This window comes from Convolutriloba macropyga, chromosome 11 (assembly GCF_964194025.1).
Source record: "Convolutriloba macropyga chromosome 11, txConMacr16.3, whole genome shotgun sequence".
In the NCBI taxonomy this organism is placed as follows: domain Eukaryota; kingdom Metazoa; phylum Xenacoelomorpha; order Acoela; family Convolutidae; genus Convolutriloba; species Convolutriloba macropyga.
This window is the reverse complement of record NC_134478.1, coordinates 29,344,583-29,368,273: the sequence shown is the minus strand read 5'-3', so window position 1 is coordinate 29,368,273 and position 23,691 is coordinate 29,344,583. Positions and strand designations below refer to the sequence as shown.

The 23,691-nt window shown below is 37.9% G+C and overlaps 1 protein-coding gene across 1 annotated transcript in view; it reads right to left on the bottom strand.

Annotated features, from left to right (window-relative positions):
• Window positions 1-23,691, bottom strand: part of LOC142349091 (uncharacterized) — a 174,316-nt gene that overhangs the window by 42,279 nt on the left and 108,346 nt on the right. The window contains exons 14-15 of the mRNA XM_075400504.1: window positions 12,234-15,659; window positions 11,662-11,898 (exon numbers count right to left, since the gene is read on the bottom strand). Of these exons, the coding sequence (XP_075256619.1) occupies window positions 11,662-11,898; window positions 12,234-15,659 (3,663 nt within the window). The remainder of the gene's footprint in view (window positions 1-11,661; window positions 11,899-12,233; window positions 15,660-23,691) is intronic.

Genomic DNA, 23,691 nt, shown 5'->3' with positions numbered 1-23,691 from the left:
TGGAAAAAAGAAGCAAGGAATACCGTTGGTATAGAGTCTTAGTTTTGACATACCACGATCCTTCAAAAAAAAACTTGAGTGCTCGTTCTCCTCGACTTGTTGCTATTTTTTAAAGTTGCTTCTCCTAAATTGATGTGCCAGAATATTAGCATATTTTGAAACTACAAATTTGATTTCAAACAATTTTTTTTTGCTTCTCTACTTCATTTGAAAAACTTCAACTTCAAGTTCACAACTAAATTTTTATGGCATTTATACTGCTTGCTTTAGTCGTTAATAAATGAGGGTTTTTGTCTCTGTGTTATCTGTTGCCTTATTGTAAACTTTGTTCAATGTGTTATGTAACAAAAGCCAGTTTATTTTGTTTGGTGCCACTTGATTTGACAAATGTTCATTTGTGTTTATTATGTAGTTTCTCCTCTCCAGACATTCCATTTTTTTCTGTGAAAATACACCATTGTTGATGTATTTGAGCTTGTTCTCAAAGATAGTTCAGAAATAAAAGTTAAACATGTTATAGAATTTAAACCATTGCTTCAAACGCAGTTTGTTAATTAAATAAAAAATAATCAAGCTGGCAAAGAAGAGTTGGAGTTATAATGTATTAGCTTTGCAGAGGTTTACAAAGATAATCGCTGTAACAAAAGGAAAAGACAATGGTTTTATATCAATCTTTCTTATCTACTGAAGGACACTTTGTATTACAGAGTAATGTCTGCTAGAGAAAACAACTTAGAGTCCTCTGATTCTGAATACCCTATCAGTGATGATGCGCAGTCTTTTGAGTTTTCTGATGAAGAAGTGCCACCTCCGAAAAAAATGCGGCGTTCGAGAAAACTGAGTGAATCAAGTGAAGAGCGGGACGATAATGAAGAAGAAATATTTGAACGCTACCCCGCCGACAGCATCGACGATAGGGACTTCAGTAACTCTGCTCCCCTTTTGAAATTGGAAAGGGAATTCGATCGCATCATAGAGTGCCATAAAGAAAATCTGAAAAACTCAAGAAGGCAAGAGAAGGCATCTAATGCAGAATTCCTTAATTCTGTAATTCTTATGACTCGGCGCGAAGAAGTTCTTGTCGACAACCGTGAAGATCTCGCTGTAATGTTTAAAGGGGAAAATCTTCTAGAGCTCCAGGCAGGCCACGAACCATCAAAATTTGGGCGAGAGTTAGCCAGAAAAATTTTCGGTGAGAAAAACAACTGCAAGCTGCAGGAAAAGATGCTGGGTCCTGGGAGAAGAATGTCTGACCAAAGAAGGAGAGTTGATGAGCACGTCGAAAAGATCTTTAATGGTATATGTTTTTTCTTAATTTGGAAAAAAATCAAGTGAAAATAGTCAAGAATCTCAGCTGAAAAATTAAGAAAGTTTCAAGCTCAAATTTTTCGGGTTAATGAAACAGGAAGAAATCATTTTTAGAGTTTTTTGCTTTAGATGTTGTTCGCCGTAAGTACCCGCGAAATGCTGAGCTGGCACTTAAAGAAGCCAGGAATGCCGCAAACCAGATGGGACTGGATTTGAAGAAGAAAAATCCGAACTATGCTCAGAGCCAATCAACCAGTGCCTGAATAAACGTTATAGGATGCAAAGATATATTCGGTTATCTATTATCAAGGAACTTCAACTTGATTGAGTACATGAGTCCTTGTTTCACTTTATATTGCTGCTTTTTTGTTCGGAAAAATAACTCATGATTTATATAGAGGTATAAGTGTAGAAATTTTTGTCAACCGTGTACCCTAATCCGATGCTTTTGATGGTTTGCTGTTCTTCAATTCAGTTAATGACAAATTCGGTTTTCTCAGATAAAGAGTTAATGATTTGGGAAGGTCTTTGACAACAAATTTAGACGCTTTTTAGATGTCCTAATTTGCTTAAAATCGCCTAAATAGCCTAACTTTTCTTTTACCTTTAGTTTATTTGCCATCTTTCTTTCAGTTGAAATGAGGAACAAACACAAAAGTCTTGTTCTTGCTCATTGTGATGCGCAAATAACCAACGAGATGATTGCTCAAAATGGCCGCGAAGTTATTGCGATGGTTGAGAAATTTTCACCTGAGCATTACCTTAAACTTGTAGAAGAACAAGCTCTGTATGCCAAATACGACTCATTGCTTCGAGTCTGCTACAATGAGGCCACCAATTCGTCATTTGAGTTCAAATTGGATAATTTCGGAGGCTATGGACTGTTTTTCAACGGCACTGACACTTTGAAAGTTTCAAAAAGAAAAGTTCTGGAAAATTTGTGGGCAATTTTAGAACAAGTGGACTCAACAGACGAAAATAAAATCCTGCCCATATCCGTATTCAAGCCTACAAAAGTCTGCAACAAAATGCGCTTAATGTGCGGTTCTGTTCGTTTTGTTAATCACTCGTGTGATCCCAACTGTCAATTTGTAGTCTGTGAAATAGGTGCACAGAAATGTGTTAAAGTAGAAATACTCAAAGACATCCATCCTGGAGATGAACTTCTTGTGTATTACGGCGACGACTATTTTGGCGAAAATAATATCTATTGCAAATGCAGAAAAGATCATTTGCATGTTCAGCAAGCAGCAGAAGCAACTCAGGCAACTGAAGTTGACGATAAACTGGAGCTACGTGTCTTTGATCCAGTTGAGTCTAACCGACTGTCTGTATTTAGACAAAATCGTCGAAGACTAGTTGTTTCTAGGAAACGCCCACGAGTAGAAGAAGCACGCTCATATCAGACAAGTAGCTCTGACAACTCGAGCGATTGGTCGTCTGATAAAGAATCGGAGAACGAACAAACTGAGTTGATGGAGGTTGTTCAATCGCAAGTTTTAAATGAAGTTGAAAATGTTACTGAGTCCAACAATTTTAATATATCGACACCTCAGGATTCTGTTGCCCCGGATTTAGAAATTGAAAACGTCAGTGAAATTGTTCCGAATGTTTTTTCAAGGCCTGCAATTGGGTTAAGCTCTTCTGAATCAGAAGATGATTGCAGTCAAGCAAATTTTAACCCAGAATCTGACTTTGTGAGTTGTGTATCAGCAATTATTTCCAGGCATGGAACGTCCGACTCGGAAGCAAAGGACTGGATCAGTTTATTGCGATTAGTTGGCACAGAGTCAACCATACCAAGCTTCAAAAGCATGAAAAGGAAATACCAGCCTACAGCGCAGGAAAAAACGGAACGTTTGAAAGCTTGTGGCTCTGGTTTTCGTTGGTCTCTTGATTTCATGACGGAGCTGCAATCTGTAATTGAGAAAAACATTACAGAAATCTTTCTCTATGACAACGAACGAAAAAAAGAATCAGATTTAAATCTTCCTGCTTTCTTCGACTTGAACGCGAGAACACTAGAAATTTTCATAATTCTTAATTCAGATGGCGTTAAGATAATGAAAGCATCGTCAAAATCTATCTGGCCGGTTTGGTTGGCAATTGCAAATTTACCTCCACTTTTGCGGTCCTCCTTCGAAAATATTGTTTTGGCTGCGCTTTGGTTGGGTAACAATAAACCAGCTTGGGACGATATCTTCGAGGTAATGTTTTAAACTAAAATAAACAAAACTGTAAATTAAAGTTCAAATTGAATTGATTCATTTATTGATTTTTTCCAGGATTTGCGGAAGGAGTTTGCCAGTAAATCTTTGCAAATAAGGTTTACAGAGTTTTCCTTCAGCCTGAAATTCAGCATATTTCTTCTGGTGTCCGATTTACCGGCAACAGCTTCAATATTAAACATGCACCATCATCTTGCACGTTATGGCTGCACATTGTGCCTTGTGCAAACTCAACAAGGCGAAACGGCTCGTTACTATCCTATTGACAATTTTAGAAAGCGAACTCCTGAATTACACGAAAAGCATCTGAAAGAAATTGAGCAAAACCATCTGAGAGTTTATCGTGGTGTCAAAGGCAGATCAAAGATTTTTGCTCAAATTCCTAACTTACCTCTAGCGGCTCCGATTGACGTCATGCATCAAGTTTATCTTGGGGTTGCCAAAGTTTTGTTGCAAGTGATTGCTAAAAAGACAGCGAGAAGCGATCTTCAATTGATTGAAAGTGCCGTCAAAACTATCGCGGTAATTTTTTTTGCTTATCTTTTGGTGATTTTTATTTCACTCTTATTTGATGTTAAAAAATCGTGATTGTTTTCAGCTCACCTGCGATTTCAAAAGATCTGTCAGACCACTGCGTGAACCGGATTTCTTCAAAGCGAACGAATTGAAGCTATGGTTTTTTTATATCGGCCCGATTCTTTTCCATTCGACTGTCAATGAAGATCTTTACGATCGCTTTATTCTTTTGAGTTACGCCATTCGTCTTCTCATGATTTCTTCTTTACATGCCAATGAAGCTGAAAAATTGATTCGACGTTTTCTCCTACACCTGAAAAACCGATATTCCGAAGAAATCTTTTCACCAAATGTGCATGCACTCTCACACTTAGCGTGGCAAGTAAGATCTTTTGGACCTTTATGGACAGCATCCGCAATGATGTTTGAATCGGCTAACTACCTCTTGCAGTCGAAATTCACAGGAACGGTCAATCATTTGCAGCTTTTAGTCGAGCGTTATATTCGAAACAAAGATTCGTACCGAAGAGAAATAGGGGACAACAAACTTGCAGAATTCGCCAGCAAACTTCGCGGAAAAAAGAGATTCTTCAAAAAATGTTTGAGTTCTGGAATACCAGATGATATCAGAGCTGAAGGAGACGTATTCTACAGCAACGCAAAGCTTAGCTTCTTTGAACTCGATTCACTCTGCCATCAGTCGTCAAGAAACAGTTATATTTCTTATAGAAGCAATGGAAGGCTTCGTTATGGCCAGATAAGGGTTTTTTTTCCTCAAATAACGTTCAGAAATTATCGGTTTTTGTACTGCAAATTATTGAAGTGAAAAAATGCAATCAAGCAACAGCAGCGCCCGCTTATTCTTTTCTCATTTTCAGAAGAACTTCAAAAATAGAAACGGTGTTTCAGGATGCAATCAAAGACAAGTTTTTACGTATTGATTTCAATAACACATCGTACTTGTCACCCCTTCTGAATTGCTTTGAACATGATTAGGATCTAGAAAACTACCCAAAGACATTCAAAACATATTAATATTTAATTTTTGTTCTGTATGTACCTTGATTATCTTAATGCAATTTTCTTTGTTGATTAAATGATTATTTTGTTGAAAATTTAAATTTCTTTGCTTTTTGTTTTCTTTCTTAGTTTAGCTTCTTATTTCATGTTGAGCTGAGGTTCTGTATGTTTGCAATTTTTCTTTTGCTTCAATCTTAGAGAAATCTTGTTTCAATTCTCGGCAACCGTATCTAAGACAAATATTAACTGGTGACACATTGCAGTAAACTGTTCCAAAACGCGGAAAATTTGAACAAAGCATAAATTTTTTGAAAAAGCTATGAAAGGGTATATACTTTATTGATTTCTTGGATACCATAGAAAAGCCATCTATAATTTTTTTAAAAAAAAACAGAAAAACAAGTAAAAACTACAGTGGTGATATTAATATGACATTAAGCTTTCGAAAAATTTAAGTTCCTTTAAATTCTTCTTTGCATACATATGCATGTAGGAAACACAGAGCAAGCATGCGGAAAACACGTACTATACGTGGATATTTAGAGAACCATGGAGCCTCAGAAAAGGCAGTTATAAGTTAAAAAACACAGAAAAACAAGTAAAAACTACAGTGGTAATATGAAAGACATTAAGCCTTCGAAAAAGCAAATTCAGTTTTTTTATTCTTCTTGGCAACCATATGCATGTAGGAAACACAGAGAAACAATGCAAAAGCCACGTACTATATGTGGACTTTTTGAGAACCAGTGGGTCTTAGAAAAGGCATTCATAAGTTAAAAAATACAGAAAAACAAGCAAAAATTACAGTGGTGATATTAATATGACATTAAGCTTTCGAAAAAGCAGATTCAGTTCCTTTATATTCTTCTTGGCATCCATATGCATGTAGCAAACACAAAGCAGCCGTGCAAAAATGGCGTACTATACGTGGATATTTAGAAAACCATAGAGCCATACAGGAACCGTTATGGAACAATTTGTGGGTCATGCAAGAACTATGTATGAATCTTGTAAGAACCATTTGTGGATCATGTAAGAATCATGTAACTAATCACAAAGGTTTTTTTGGAATAACTTGATATGGACCATGTTTGGCTCATGTCGGAACCATATATGAGCCATCAAAGAAACATGTAAGAACCATATATGGATCATGTAACCACCATATATCTAATCACAAAGGTTTTGTTGTAATAGCCTTGAGTGGACAAGGTAATAACCATGTAAGAAACATGCCGGAACCATTTAAGAAACTTTTAAGAACCATATATGGACCATATAAGAACCATATATGGACCATATAAGAAACATATATGGACCATATAAGAACCATATATGGACCATATAAGAACCATATATGGGCCATGTAAGAACCATATATGGTACCAATATGCCATAAGTCGTGTAAAGCGTTAAAAGCTGGAACTGCTGCATAAGCTTTGTATGGGCGTTGAAAGAACGCACAAATGACCATATTGGATTCTTGGATGCCATATAAGAATCATATATGGAGATCTTGGCAACCATAGCAAGATCATATAAGAAAATTTTGTATGGCCTGTATGGGACCATATATGGTTCTTGGATATGGTTGCCAAGAAAGGTCAACCCGGGAACTGGATAGAAAATTTTGCCCGAACATTTACTTTCAATATGGAACAGTTGTGAGTCAATTTTCATTAAAGATAGAAACACCTCTTTAATTTTTTAAACAAATACACATTTAGGTACATCTGTATGGCAAATGATGTGAATACACTCTCATTACTGATCCTCATTATCAAATTGAATTTGTCACGAAAAACTTCTAGATTAGTTCCCTTTCTATTTTCATAATGCGATTTGGCCTTAATATGAGCAAGTTTACAATTAGGAAAAAAATCAAGGTATTTCATCGGGTGATATCTTCTCGTCACTGCTATTCAACAGCGGCGTTGATGCCGAGACGTTGCCGCACCAACCCACTTATAGAAAGGCAGTCACTTATGCTTCGCTGACAAAAAATACAACACAATGCAACATGATCTCTGGTCAACTTTAGACAATTAAAATCCCACTAAGATCTCCCATTAAATGAATCCAGCGATTTCAAATTCAAAGATAGATCTAATTGTCACAGGTCATGAAAAAATAAGGATCTCATAATTATGTTAATTTTTCTGTTCAAACAATTTCATTGATCAGTTATATTAGAAGGAGGCTCGTTAATGTGCGTTTGCACATGATGTTCCGACCCGCGCTCATCTACATTTTCACATAACTGTCAACCAAATGACCAGATAACCTAAAATAGATCTTTGAGTTTAAAAAATCGTTACACAGCTACTAAATAGATTACATAATGTCATGCCTCATTACAGCGCTCACGAGATCTCACACCATTAATAAGACTACGGGAGAAAAAACAAACAACAAAATAAGCAGAAAGAAAACTCTTTTTACGGCAATAATTCAACATCTACACATAAAAGCACCTAGTAGCAACGTCAAATACAATCAGAAACCTTCCTTAACCACACAAATTTACTTTTTCGTTACTTAAAAGCATATGGCACTTCATATTAATGAAACTTGGTAACAAGTTGACAAAAAGAAGTAAAAATGAGGCGAAATACAAAAGTTAACCAATATTTTTTAAACCAAATATTTACAAACGTCTTGAAAACCATTAGCTTTTAACGGAAAAATTCTTCATAAATTTATTTAAAAGTGATTACGAAACCAATAGATTATGTCTTTGGTTAGAGTAAGCCGCAGAAACGGACTAAAGATGAAGAAGAAACTGGGAAAAAGAAACAATATGCGAAAACACAAATTATTGAAGCCATTAAAATCATTAGCTGTTATCTGAATATTATGTTTTTTATCTCAAATGTTAATTAAACTATTTCAGTTAAAACTATACTGAACCAATAAGTATGTTCACTTGAGCCTCAGTTGAAAATCATTGGGATCTGTTATCACGCGAATGTGCTTAAAGAAGAGAAAAAGGAACACAAACATTGTCCACTGACAAAACTTATTAAAAATGTATTTTGTTCAACAAACAAAACAGCAGTTACGACGTAATATCAATAACCAGTTTAATATTCGAACTACAGGGAATTGGATGCGGCCCCTCAGTGATGAGAATTAGATACAGGTTGACAAATATAACAAAAAAAAACTAAAAAGATTATAGAAAACGTTCGAAAACAAATAAAATCATAAACTTTATTGCTATTTGATATAAACTTACTGCATAGAGTAACTGCATTCGTTCAACACTCAGTTAGAGGCTTATAAGATCTCTCAGCTCTTCACGACTACATAAAGAACAAATTAAACACAGTTAAAAACAGCGAACTGAAAAAATGAGAAAAGTGTTGAAGCCATTAAAAAATGAACTGTTCGTTAAAGATTTTTAATTTTCAGAAAAATATTTAAAAACAATGGAAAATGATCTATTGAAAGCCTTTTCTATGCCAATGGGTAGTGGCAATAATAGGATAATGTGATAAGATTTCAAAAGGATCCAAAATTATGGGAAAAAAATTAAACAAAAATAATAATAAAAAGTTGTGGCATCCAAGTCATAAACACAATAGATAGAAGTTAAAACCACTAAATAGATTAATTTTGGTTGCAGTAGAAAGGAAGTGGGTCCTATCAATAGTGAGACTGACTTACAGTTCACAGAAACAAGTTAAAGATCGGTTAAAGTTCAATTTTTTTTGGAAAATTATTTTTGAAGCCTTAACAGCCATTAGCTGTCCATTCAAGTAACTACAAAGGTTCACTTACAGCTCTTCAGTAAGCCTATTGCACTTTCAGTCAGCAGGTCTAGGTTATAGGACCACAAAATTATATTAGAATCTCAAAAAGAAAATCAAAATTTCAATAAAAATAACAAAAAACTCATAGTCGGAGCCATAAAAAAGGGAGCGGTTCCTTAAAAACGAATTATTTGTTCAATGGCCATCATTTGACTGTAAATGAGGTTTGCCATGAACAGAACCTGGATTTGAAAAGTGACTAGTCTCTAAGTGACTTGAAGAAAAAATGAAAGGGTTTTTAAAAAATCAGCTCTCAAATAGAAATCGAATTTTTTTATAGTAAACTTCCTTATGAGACTAAAACGGTCCCCTTTTTTATGGCCTTTCATCTGTTAGAAAGACAGGATTGTTTCATTTGTAGCATGAAATGTAATTTTGAATTGATATTTTTATAGAAAAAATCTTAATTTGAACAAAAAAGTGAATAAAATTATGCAAAACATCACTGTTAACACAAAACTTTAAACCTCGACAACTCCTCGAAAAAACACGAAAATCTTTTTAGTTTCGAATTGTACGCTGGAAGAGCTTTTTAATGATATCACTCACATTTCTCTACAATGAATATACCGATCGGCCAAAATTGTCTGAACAAAAAACCCATTTGAGTAGATAGTTCCTCCCACCCTCCACAAGTGGGGTCGGAACAACAAGGGCTAGGACGGAACTATTTTAAATGCCTTGCCAATAGCAGCAAGTTTCTTTTCTTTTACCGGATAAAGTTTTAAAACCCTGAAATTTTTCACTGTTCAGAAGAGTGGACGAGGCGTATATTCAGAGAGAATTGTGCAAGACGAGTTAATAGCCAAAAATTGAGCTCTTTTCAAGTACTGAAATACTGCAGCCGGTTCCGGAGTAGATAGCAGAAACTCAAGCTTCATAATTATTAATTAATGTTTTTATTTTCATTTTGTATATGAGAAAAATTAACTATAACTAACTTTTTTACAGCTTCAGGATTCAGTAGTCATTGAATCAGGGACATAGATTTTACCGCCAGACCTTTTTAATAATGCAACTGTCAAATAAATTCACACTAAGCAATTTTTTAATATAATGGGTTTGTTGTATTTTATTGAGCATCAGAATCTTTTCTCAATTTTCTGTCTGTCTTGTCTTTCTTATCTTGTTTTCAACCCTTTAAAGTTTTCTATCTTCAGAATACCATAATTCTTGGCCCTGTTTGAAAATTCAATGTCATTTGGAAATCTGAGTTCAATTTAAAAATTTGGCAATAACTTTGCCCCATTTAAATATCTTTGCCCCATTTAAATATCTTTTTTCGTTTCTCTCAGACAATTCATATTCTTCGAAAGTATTGAAAACTTTTAGCAATTGTGGCTGTTTTCTTGATCCTGCCGTTTTTAGTCTCCTTCCATGGTGTGATAAGGATTATTAGTTTGCTCTCCATTAATTGGGTGAGCATAAAATTGCCGCCGGTGGCAACATATGAATATCATTGGTGTTTATAATGTTTGATTTTGAAAAAGTAAGAGTTTTTTTCAAGGGTTACGATTAAATTATGACGTCTTTGCCGCATCAACTTTTTTTCGACCTAAGCATTTACAAAAATTTCAATGTGTTTTAAACAAGCCGAAATTTAATTCTCATGACGACTGAATATTTAAATGCCGTTTTTATAGACAGCAAAAAGTTAATAAAAAAATTTATAAAAGGATTTCATCTTAAAATTTGCTTTGGCTTACTTGGTCGTCATTATAACTATACTTTCAAAAATGATAGTGCAGTTGGAAAACTTTACTTTAGCCAAACAAGTTATACGATTGACGATCGTCTGTCATCAAACCTTTGCCAACAAAAATTAAATTAGAACCATACTCCAGTGAAAAGGTGCTTACAAGGCAACGAGCTTAGATGTATGACAAATTTTGCGTTCAGACTTTTAAAAAAATTTTAGGCAGAACCAAATGACCAAACCTTTTCGAAATGTGCAACTCCGATTACTAAATTGTTTTGGGCTTCTGATGCGATACTGAGACTGAGTTTTCTGCTATTTCAAACTGCCTCTACTATTGATGACCTACGTTAAGCATCATTCCAGATTTTTGTTGAGGTTGATACCATTAAGTCGAGGATCGTTTTTATGGTTATTTAAAAAGAGTTGTAGTAGCTATGCCAAAATAGGTGCGCGTCACTTTAAAGTTCATATTTGAAAATGAAAAACGTGATATTCTTTCGAAATCACATGTCCTCCCAGCTGAAATAATATTTCGAAGTTTAGTCTGATTCAACTTCACAAAGATATGAGTCAGTGGGGATACATCAGAAATTTTTAAGAAATGTGCAAACCTTCTACAACTCAGAAGCATACTAAGCCGAGTAAAAGATATTTGATTTTGAACAGCATCCAAGAGTGGAAAAAGTTGCCTTTTAATGTGAGAGCAAAGGAAAAAATTGATTTTCGAAAGAAATTTAACAGAGCTCTTGCAATGTAAGCATTAAAATATCCCAATAGAAAAACAATTAGGATCATTTGGTTTTTAATTTTATATATAGGAACGAACAGCTTAATGGGTAATATCGATCAACAACCAGAATCATTATTAGATTAATGAACAAATTTGATTATTTTAATACATAAATTCGATTATTCTGAAGGCGTGTTAATTTTAACCTCTCTGTTATATCATTAATTTATACGTTTCCACGGAAAAAAACTTTCATGTCAATTCATGGTAACTAATGATAAATTCATTTAGAAAGTTAAAACTGAGCCACGATGAGATAAATTACTTTGCGCATTTTACACTTACGTGATTTAAAATTGTTTGAATTACTGGGAACTTGGTTTTTAGGTGGTGGTTGGGAATCTCTATTTCCAGTTTTGTTTGCAAGGCTGTTGCTACTAGGAGGCTCTGCTCCTCTAACAGGCGACAAGAGGTTGTTCAGACTGCCATTCGAAGCCATACTGTCCCTGCCTGCCTTCTTGATCACACGCTCTCTTCCGGGACTCTTCTTGGGACTCGCAGGTATGGAAGACAATGTGTTAGCTGAAACATGTGAGATTTATTCAAAAGTCTGAAGTCTTAGTTTCTAAGGAGGAAAAAAACAGTCACCCACGCTGAAGCTGCTTTGTGAAAATTTCACAAGTTGATAAGAATCAGATTCTGCAATTCTCAGATTACCGAGAAATTCTCTCTCATAGTAAGAGAAATTAAAATGTAATGAGAAATTTTAAAGTGAGATAGAAGTTACTTAAGCTGCAGAAAAGAAAACAGAATCACAAACCAAAACTCCCAAATTCAAACAACCAAAACGGGACTATGAACCACACTAACTACAATGACAAAGCTACTGTGCAACGCTATGCTGTCACTGTACAAACCTGGAGACGCAATTTGATTGGTCGAGATACTTCGATTACTTCCAGAAGCTCTCCGCGGCTCGCGTGGAGAAGAGTGATCAATTATATTCTCCATCGATGATTGATGTTGATACAGTGGCGATTCCATATCTTCTTCCGTTTGAGAGTGTTCGGCTTTTTCTCGTTTCTGGATCTGATTGTCGGGTACGTAGTTTTCTCGTTTCTGATTGGCCGAATTGAGCTCGTCAAGACTTCGTGAACGCTCTTGTGTCATAACCAACGACGAAGAATCGTATCCATGGTTCGCTAAACTGTCGTATGATTTGTATTTTGCCGAGTGTTTGTTTTCTTTTGGAACAAAACGACGGAACCTCGAATTGCTTCGAGACGAATCGCGAGTCGGTTCTCGGCCAAAAGTATTCTGATGTCTCATTTCTGCTAGCCGATTCGCATGTTCACGAATGCTGTCGTCAATTTCAATTTTGTTCAACTCATCCATCGATTCGATGTGAACCAATCGTTCTTCAGTTGTTCTCTGAACAGTTTTTATAAGCACTGTCGGTTCATTTTGTGATACTTCTGACAAGGAATCGATTCCGTCTATTTGGATAGTTCGGCCCGTTATCGGATTATGTGCATAAAAAGACTCGTTCTCATGTTTTAATAACGTCGAGTGATCTTCGTGGAACGGATCATGTCTAACCATTCGTGTACCCGGAATTTGCCTAGATGAGGAATCAATTTCAATCAATGGAGGCGGCATTGGAACCATGGGTTTTTCTGGTCTATTTTCATCTGTTTCTCGTGCCTCAGTGGGTTTTAGTTGTCCATAACCCCTGGGTGAATAGAAAGCGGTAAGTCGGGAGGTTTTATCACAGGGAGCTTCTTCCACAAATTTTTGCAAGTCATTTTTCTTCGGCAGCTTTTTATCGGCTTTGGGTTTCAGTTTCACTTCTGGCAATATGGGTTCTTCAATAATTTGTTGCTCAGGAGTTTCGGACTTTGTTGCCTTGTTTGGTTTTCGATTGGGTGATAGTGAAAATGTTTCTGACCTAGTTGGTTTTTGCTGATCTTGTTTCTTATAATTCGGGGAATCTTTATTTTCAAATTTCTCAATTCCTCTATCGACAAATCCTCGGTATTTGTTTCTCAAAGAATCAGTTCCGTTTACAGAACTCTCGCTTCTGGGACTCCGTTTCGGTTCTCTGGTGTCCTCGGCTAAACTTGGATCTAAGCTGCTTCGATTGCTTCTTGGTTTTCGTGGAACATCGTTCTTTGAGCCTACGCTGCTGCTAACCGAACCGGGTCTAACTTTTGGAATTGCATGTGGAGGAATTCTGACGATGTCATCAGGCTCGGTTGCAAACAAGTTTGCAGGAATTTTTTCACTCTCGAGTTCCTGTTCGCGTGATTTTGGGAGTCTTTGGTCACGATCCATGCCTGGCGCACCTGTATTGGACTTAGAGTCCTTGTTTGTTTTAGAGTTTTCTCGCTTTGGTTCACGATAATCGGGTTTCTGTCTTTCTCTTGTCCTTGGCATAGATAGCTCGTAATTGCTGTTGTAAATTTTATTATCTTTGTCTGGTAAGGAAAGAAAAGTTTCTCGCATTGGTATATCTGGCATGTCTTCAGCCATGAGCCTATCTGGCTCATCTTTTGATCTGAGCCCCTTCAGTTCGTCAACTGGAGGAGGCAACATGTCATAATCTTTATAAACATCTCGAACTGGTTTATTAATTCTCGGATTATAACTGAATACAGGATCTGAAAATTGTTTGTTATGCTTGTAGCCATAATAGTCCAGACCCCGCGCGCTGGACATTGTCCTCGGAATGTTTGACCTTTTGATTGACTTCGGTGGGTCTGCTGTTCGATTCCGACCTCGGACATCCATCATAGAGGACGCCGGAGTGTTCAGCAAAGAACTCGCAAGACTGAAAGAGTTTTCGTCCCTAGGTGCTCGAACGATATAGCGATACTTGCCACGTTCAATGAAATCCGAATCTATTGGAGTTCGGCTCATGCTTATACTTCGGTTATGTCTATGTCGTGACTCTCTCACGTGGTATCTGTATTGATACCTTTCAACAAACGATTCGTCAAAAGGCGACCACAAAACCGGATCCCATTCTCGCATTGAGTTGTGTCGGCTTTGTAAGTCGTTGTGGATGATTCGGTACAGTTCCAGTTCTTTCCTCGCTTTTTGCTCCCGGGTATCGAAATAGTCCCGTAACTTATCAACTAAACCTTTCGAAATTCTACCAAAATCACTTTTTCGCCGTTTATCTTTAATGCTATCGGTTTCTTCATTATCGGCATAAATCAAACGAGTATCGAATAAATTTTTCACCAGGTCAAAATCAGTTTTTGACGTAGGAACTTCTTTGTCAAATTTTGTTCCGACTTCATTTTCGTCAAAGTCAAAAATATGCGAAAGATCAGTTTGCGCGTTCAACGATTGCATAAGCTGATCATCATTTTCAAGAATGAAGTCGATTTCGTCCAAATCAGGAACAAATTTACCAACTTTCCGACCGAAAAGTTTCCCGTCATCTGAAGTTTTGGGTTGTCTCGCTTCATTTCGGGTCGGAACTCTGGTGGAGACTCGGTTCGGTTTTTGCACTCCATTCCTCTCGGGTTCTTCTTCCGGTTCCTCGATAGAACCGCGACTTAATTTCTGAGCCGGCCTGCTGTTCATGTATCGATTGCGATTTATTTCACGAGCGATTTCAGCATTGCTGTCTTTTCTGGTAGGGTTTGGTTGAGAGCTCGACTCTTTTCGGTACGTTCCATATTGTTTATCTGTCGGACTTTTTGGATCGTTGTGGGGTTTTCCTTTTGATAAGTTATTTTGCTTTCCATGGACCTTATTAACATACGGCGAAGATTTATTTGGTCCAGGTTGGAATTCATTTCCTTTTGATTGATAATGTTGTTGCGAGGGGTTTTTCTGCAAAGGCTTCGTTGGAGCATCTTTCAGTCTATTACTTGGGTTTCTATCTAAACTAGGCCTACTTTCCATTTTGTGTACGGGCGAAAATCTAATTGGTTGACTTGGAGGAGCATTTTGACTAGGTTGAACACGACTTTCGTTTTCACTGTTGATTTTTAAATTGTACTCAAATTGTGCGTCTTCTTCGCTTTCAGACTGAGGGTCATTTCTGACCTGGCGATCATCGTTTTGCGGAATTACATCACCAGCTGCTTGATCCTTTACTTCATTATCATTCGGCGGCAGTACGTCATCTTCGCTTGAATATTCATCATTATCAACATAGTTTAAGTACACTTTCATTTCGCTTCGCATTAAGGGCACGCTATTTGAAGCTGGATGACCTTTAGCGTGGTCACCCACGGAGAGTATCTTTCCTCTATTTGAAGGGTAGGAAAGGTCATCTTCGTCAGCGCTCCATTCGGAGGGGTCTGTAGTTGTTTCCACGTGTGATCCTTGAGTTAGCAGGAAACACACACGCCGTTTTCCACACTTTTTAACCTTGATCATTATCCCGGTAATGAAGCAAACGGTCCTTTGTTTACGCCCGTTAATTTAAAATGCAATGTGTTTAATAATTAATGGCTTTTTAATATTCTACTATAGACTATAATAGAGGAAGTAGGTGATAAATTCAAACTCAATGCATCACGTAAATGCTTCCCGCGGAGGTTAATTTAGTGGAGAAGTTTAACGTAAATACTTTCACAATGAGATGAGGAACAAAGAACGGGAAAATCGTTCAAATTGAAATAATAAGTCATCAGGTAACCGATTTTTATTTTACATTGAGCTTGTATTAAGTGTCAGTTTTAAAAAATTTGTCAAGATTATTGGCAAGATTTCATGAGTCAGAAATGTCTTAAGCATCTAATTATATCAAATACTCTTATGTCTCTTACACAGAATTGAATTTTACAATCCATGACTATGACTAAAAACTGCTTTCTCAAAAACGGACTGGTCAAGGACAAAGATGACTCATCAAAGCAAGCAATAACTTTTCGAGAATAAACATAAACCGACAAATGTCGGAAGAGTTGCTCTTGAACGACAGGCGAGGCAAATTAATTCATGGTCTTAAGTATAGATCAAGTTTTCTTTATGAGTGCAAAAATCCTCGACCCCACCGGGATTCGAGCCACTGACCTCCCGAGCCTTGCCCACCCTCACTAACCACTGTGCAACGAGTCACTAAATTTTCATATGCTGCAACCAATTTTATATTAGCAACAAGCTTTAATTCGGAGCACTAGAGATAACTCAAAAATGATGATCGAAAGCGTGAAAAAGTCACTTGAGAAGTCAAAGAATGTTCTAGAAGAAAAGCGCAAAATTGTCAAGCGAAAAATTTGCATAAAAGAAAAGACACCCATGTTTACAATAATTGCTATGAACTGCGTTCAAGAGCAATTAAAAACACATTATAATAAATCAGTACAAATAAACCCTTTAAATTGACGTTCGCAAATTCTTTGGCACCGAATGATTTTTCTAACTAAATATTGTTTTTGACTGGAAACGTTTCTTCAAAACTTAACGCATTGGCTATGTGATAAATTAGCACCTCCAGGAACCTTAGATAGTTGCCCGAAGATGCTACCCCCCAAAGTCTCACCACTTGCGATATGAATAAAGCAAAATAGGCAATCTGATTGTTTTAAACTTGGAAGATTCCAAATTTCCGACTAGCGCAACATCGAGATATACAATGTCTTCCTTATATATATGGATGACCTAGATTGGGTCAGCCACGTATATAAGGAAGACATTGTAGTGTGAAATATGGAATCTTATGGATCCACCAATCATTTGTACGGAATGCTATCAATTTCAATTTTTGTTTAACCTATATAGGGTACCCTAGTCTAGACCTGGAATTATAAAATGACCCTTCTCGGCCGATATAAGGCACGAAAAGACTGTCATGGATAGATTTCTGGTATGAAGAATTTGTCTGGACTTTAACTGATGTCCTCGACATTGGCTGGAACTAAAACAACCTTCCTCGAAATTGGCTAGACAATGAAACGTGTCCTGGATTTTGACTGGACAATAAAACGTGTACTGGAATTACGAACGCAACCGTAGCAATGTCTTGTTTTTAACTATCTTTAAAGTGAAGGACATGTAGCGCAATTGGTAAACCAGTTGGTACGATTGGTCACGAGATCGAACCCAGATGTTGGCAGCACTTATTAGTTTGACTCACTTTAGATAGTTAGACTCATTATAGTTAGAATTTAACTTGGGTCCTCGACCGTGTAATATAATTCAATATTTAACCCCCTCCTGATATTAATACGTCTTTTCATTATTCCAGGTGTAGAATTGGGTGATGTTTTGCGAAATATACAATGCACATCCAGCCAGAACTCTTAATTCCGGTGATACCTTTCCTTTTAATGATCCCCACTGGCAGTAAAAAAAATAACGGGAATTTCTTTTGAGAAGTGTCGGATATAATCAAGTGATTACAATTTAGTGCTTCGACCCACCCACCGCTGTACTACGCAATTGTTCCGAATTCCACTTACTCAATCGTTAAAGTATGAGCCTCAGTAGAGTCCTCACTCAAAGCCTCGACAAACTAAATCACAATACTACCTGCCAACCAGACCAAATCACATTGGCTTCACGAAAAAAACAGCGGCACTTATCATAAACTGACATCCCATGTTACCGGCTACAAAGATGTTTGTAGCAAAGAACACTTTTCCTTGGATCCCTGGACAGGGCCGACAAATTCGCTCCGGGCGACAGTTTCTTACTGCATTGCCATAGTGTTTCTCATATCTCGTTTTCACTCCTTACCGTCCGCGTTTTTTTCTCCCTTTAATTCGCCATTCGCCAGTTCCCTTTTTATTCCAATACATCACTCTCCCAAGATCTCATTTTTAGTTTCTGATCTCATCAAACCCTACATTTGAATTCACCACTGACTTTCTCCGCCTACTTTTTTGACGCCGATGTTGTACGTTGTTTTCGTTTCATTATGTTGATTATACCAGTATGCTGGATCATCGTATAAGTCTTGATGAATGCTAGGATGTGACTTAGTTGAATCACGATTTAGAGCAGATTTGTATCTTGATTGTTTCAACATTAGTAGTTCGCTGGTACCCTGTTGTAGTATAAAAACTTTCGCTGCTGTACGTTGTTAGTTATTGTATGATTATTAATTGGATTGGTACTGTTTCCGTCTAGGGTGTGACTCAAGTTTGTTCTGAATTTATGGCTAGGTTGTTTCCTGGCTTTTGCAACAGAGATAGTCAACAAACACTGAGGAATTTTGTTAACTCTTGCCAAAGTTTTTTTATATTGTTAGTATGATGATTAATTGTTTGGTTTTAGGTATTTCTAGGGTATAACACGGTTAACTCGCGGGTTACGGCTGGTAAATTCCCCGGCGCTTTCTAACTTTTGCAGTGTTCTAGTGCAATGTCGTATATACTATATTTGGCTTGCAATTACGTCCCCGATCTTTCGTTGCTGGTTTTTCCTACAGTTGCTTTACTTTCACTTCATTCTAGGGTGCGACTTAATAAATCTCGAGTTGAAGCTAGCAGGCTTTTGTCGTTTTGTAACTGTTTGGGTTACAAGTGTTCCGAAGCCGTTTAATGAATTTCGCTTCTCTTTCCGTCTTGCCTTGTTTGCAGGGCTCATCTATCCCGGTCGCCTTTTTTGCGTTTAGTCTTGCGGTGCTTAACAGCACATTAGGCGTTCTTCTATTTGTTGCCTACTTTTGCCGAGTACTGTACTACTCGTAACCTCTTTCCTGCTCTTCGGCGGCTCAATTATCAAGTCAGCATCATTTGGTTTCATTAAAAACCCTCAGCCTGTGTTATTATTTGGAAGTTACTTTACCTCGAGAAAGCAACCATTTCAAGTTCATAGCCGAACTGCAAGATAAATAGAAGAGGCTGTATAAGGCAAGATCTAATCTTGACTGCAAGTTAAGCAATATCCACAGATATCAGCGACGTCCAAGATCGGCAAGACAGGAGGGTTAAAGTTGAACGCCTCGTTTCTAAGTTAAAAGATGCATTCGGTGAGTTGGTGCAGAAAATTAAGAACTCTTGGCAAGCAAAACCGTGAACCCCGATTCAATTTACCCTGTTCCTTAGCAGTGGTCAGATAATATAACTAAGAACAATGATAATTTATTGCATGTGGCTAGCAGAAATATTGACTCAGTTTCTGACCGATAAACCGTATGCGAAGACCTTAACACTCCACAAGAACGCACCTCACAACGTCAACCATTGCTAGCCAGAGTAAACCTGATTTTCTGATCAAAAAATGAAACGCCATGAGGCTGAAAAGCAAGAGCAAGCTGCCTCACGCCTCGTTTACCAAAAATAAGAAAAAACTGCCATGCGTAAAAGGGAGATCGAAATGAAATTGGAGAAGACGGCACATCAAAAATTGGAGAAAAATCATCACCAGCACGTTACCGCCGCCAAATTAACGAGGCCGAACAGATGGACAATGGGTCGCTGTTCAGCCGTCAATCAATTGAATTGAATTCATTCAAAGAGAAGGGATCAATTGCAAGGCAGAAACTTGTAGAGGATTGGATAACATTTTTCCTGCCAGAAAGACACCGACCGTCACACGTGTTATAAACCTGTCGCGCTGTGGTTCAGTGACCGCCGACCCCCACATGAAAGTTCTGCAGAAATTTTTCCATAACAACCGCAATCCACAGTTCAATCAATGATTAAAGTTGCAAAGTTGACCTCAGAAATGCTGTCAATGCTAACTGTCACAGCAATGTTGAACCTGTTGAATAAATAGCTTATAATGCCGCAATTTGAACCATCTGGAAATCCTATCTCAGTATAAGCGTCCTGCACTGCTATTGCTCACCAAAAGCCATTGTAGCATACATACCTTAAAGCTCAAATACATTAATCAAATACTGATCATGGGGGTTGCACAGGCGAGCGGTCTGTCTTGTAGTAATAATGACACCAACAGAAATCAAATACCAATTGACATACAAAATGTCGCATCTCCACTGCTTCTACCACCTATGCAACGTCCCCTGTCACCGACAACTGTTATGGCAACATCATCATCATCATCCCCCAATGATCTTGTACCTGGGTAAATCAAATAAGGGACCAATTCGCTGTACACTTGAGTTCAAAAATTTCCAGTACGCCTGGTCAGTTGCATTTGCCCAGCCCCCATGTTCCATGACTACGGCATCCACCTCAAACTAACCTTCCAAACAAAACACAACTCCCTACGCTTAACTTCTCTCCATCTATGAACACAACGGTGGTTCTGCCGCCCGTCTGACGCCTCATCAACTAGCGAATCCTCAACTTCCCGTAATTCCACCAACTATTCACCAAGTATAGCATCACAGGTACACATTTTAATAACCCGCGGCAAAATTCTTTCAATTTCCCTGCACAAACCCTTTCCATTGATCTAGGGCACCTCAGGTCACAAGAAGCCCTAACCCTGATTTAAACTTCTGGCGTTTTCCCGAGAACAATCCCCGAAACACCAATCAGGAGAAAGGCAATTCTACCAATTTTAACGCACTCAACAGGAACTACCACCAAGAACTGCTAACCAAATTATCAAACATCCCAATTGGCAACCGTCTGCACCAAAAGACGTGAATAGTAACTACGCAGCGACCTGTACTATCATAGTTAACCCCCTCAATAAGTCAAGTAACATCACGCCACCTTTTGACACGCCGAAACAAACGAGCATACCGTTCCTACACCGTTGTACTGGGATGGCGTTGGTTGACTCCCTAAAGAGCAGGGGGAAAGATCCGCAACACGAATGGAAGTTGTCCCAATACAATAGTAATCCGTTACAGTGGCAAGAATGTGTTCCAATACAGTGGTATGGTCGATTCAAAGCCTGATTGAATCTCAGTATCTAACTGATGATAAAAGATTGTTATACCTGAAGACAATGTAATAGGCAACGCTAAAACAGCTATCGCTGAGTTCACCTACTGGGGCAAAATGTAAAAAGATTGACTGAGTACCATAGAACTAAAATTTGGCCGATCAACGGTGTTTGCAAGCTCCCATACGGACAAACTCATTAGTTTTCCATCATTGAAGATGCAGATTAGCAATATCATTAGCTATTCCGTGTGAAATTTAAGTCTTCGTGTGGGATTTACACTTAATTTTCCAATAATGGCTGCCACCCAACGTGAATGAGTCGTGGTCACCCTTCACTGTCAAGAAGCATTGGGCGAAACCTACCCTTCTGGATTTTAGTAGCTGGTTAAAGAAGAATGCCGAAGCTCACGATTTAATGAAAAATACCACCACTAAAAAAAGGACTGATGATACCAAAAACTCATTAAGAAGGACAAAAAAGATACATGAAAGACATTTGCTATAAATACGTAACAGATGGCTAATCAAAAGTCGCAAAACGCTTCATTGTCATTAGAAAACGCTGGTTGCATTATATTCAAAGGCAGGCATCGGCTCTGAGTATGGCGTTTTTTAAGAAAAAGACTCACATTCACGGAGCCAAAGTTATGGCTAAGGTCAAGCTGTTTCTCTTGTTTGCGTGATAAACATATGTTCAGGCAATTCAGAATTCCCCGTAAATGTAGAAATGAACGCTGCATCAGCTCCCATAACACCGTACTTCACGGAGCTGATAGTGTTTATCCAGCTAAACCCTTATCAAATAACAACATTAAAAATTTGAAGTCGATTGCAGATACTAGTAAACCATCTGCCGGCCAACAGCCACCAAGCGAGCGACCAATTCTGTCACCGTTGGATGTCAAAGGCTTCCTTCAGCTGACGGAATTGCAACTGGTCAATTCATCCGATACCAAAACTACGGAGTTGGTATTACTACGGCGGTGTACACCGCTTGTAATAACTCTTGGGTTACGATAGTCACGCTGTTACACTCGGTTTGCAGGGTAGCGCATTAAAACGGTCTGACAATTGTATAAAAGCGAAAAAATTTATTGACACAGAAGTGGTTCAATTGATTGTGAGGCCTCATTGAGATCGTGACGTCGAAGCTTTCACTGTACCTTAGCCATGTGCTATTGAGTTTCCGTCAATATCAAACCACCTTGACAGCAGATATCAAAGATATGCTGCTCCGGCTTAGTGTCTCTGACTGCGAGAAGCCATCTTTGCCTTTTTTTGTGGCGGGTGAACCCAACTGCAAATATTTTAGTGTATCATTACATGCGTAATAAATTCGGGGCAAAAGACTCGCCCGTATGCGCTAACTGTGCATAACGGCACCCGACTCGTGATAATGATAGTCCGTATCCCAAAGAAACAAAACCCTTCCTAGAAAACTTCCACTTGGACAATAACTTAGATTCAAGCTAGTCGCCTGAGAGAGCTCTCATTAGATACAAAGAATTGGTTCAACTTTTCAATTTAGGTTGGTTCAATCATACTAATTTTAGAAGCAATATACCAAATCGCCGTGATTAAACTGATAGGTCGACTCAGTTTACCGAACCAAAGGTAGTTGCGTCATCCAAGGAGGAGTCTTCGCATGTAATTGGGCTGAAATGAGATCACAACAACAACAATTTAGTTGTGAGTTGATATACCTCAAAAACTGCCACTAAATCATTAACAGAACGCTTAGTACTGAGCCTAGTTTCTAAAGCGTTCGGTCCGTTGGGATAGTGGCAGCATCTGCCGTCGGTGCTCAAATACTACTAAAGGACATCTGGAGTGTTAGCGTTCAGCACTGAGAAAACAAGTTACTAAAAGACACTGATGAAAAGTTATGGAGTGTGGAATTGCCCAAGTTTGCCTCAAATCACAATACCGAGGATCTACTTTCGGTAATCTGCAAACACCTCGAATTACGCTAATTTGGCGATAGTTCACGACTAGTTTTCTGAGCTGTTACGAGCTGCTCTACTGCCTTCTTGGTTGAAAAGAGATATCTATCACGGTCTTACACTATGTTTCAAGAGGGTTTGCAAGAGGACCGACAGCACAAGTGACTTGAAATTGCGTAACTTTACAAGCAAGCCCATTATTTTCATTGCAAATACCGTATGCGAAAAACTGGAACACACTAGCGCTCACAAATGGAACCATGTTGCCTCATATGGTAACCCGTCAGACGTTGGTACTCGTGGTATGTCCGCTGAGGAGTTGCAGCTAGGTGAATGGTCCAGAAATCTTAAGTAAAAACAGTTATCGTTTGAATCAATCAAAGGAGTAGAAAGTAACATCAAACTTGGTTTATCAACTAAAAAAACTGAACAAAATTGATACATTGTTGGTCACATCCGTAAACATGTCGAGAAAAAATCCTCTTTGATAAGTTCAGCTCTTATCAAAAAAATGTTACGCATAACAGAACAAACACTCTTTATTTTCCCTTCTCACGATTGCTAACATAAGAGTCTGACAAGAAGTAAGCGTCATCTCCAGTACTTTGTGAAAGGAGAGTCCTTTAAACGAGAAACCATGATGTGCGCGAAAACAA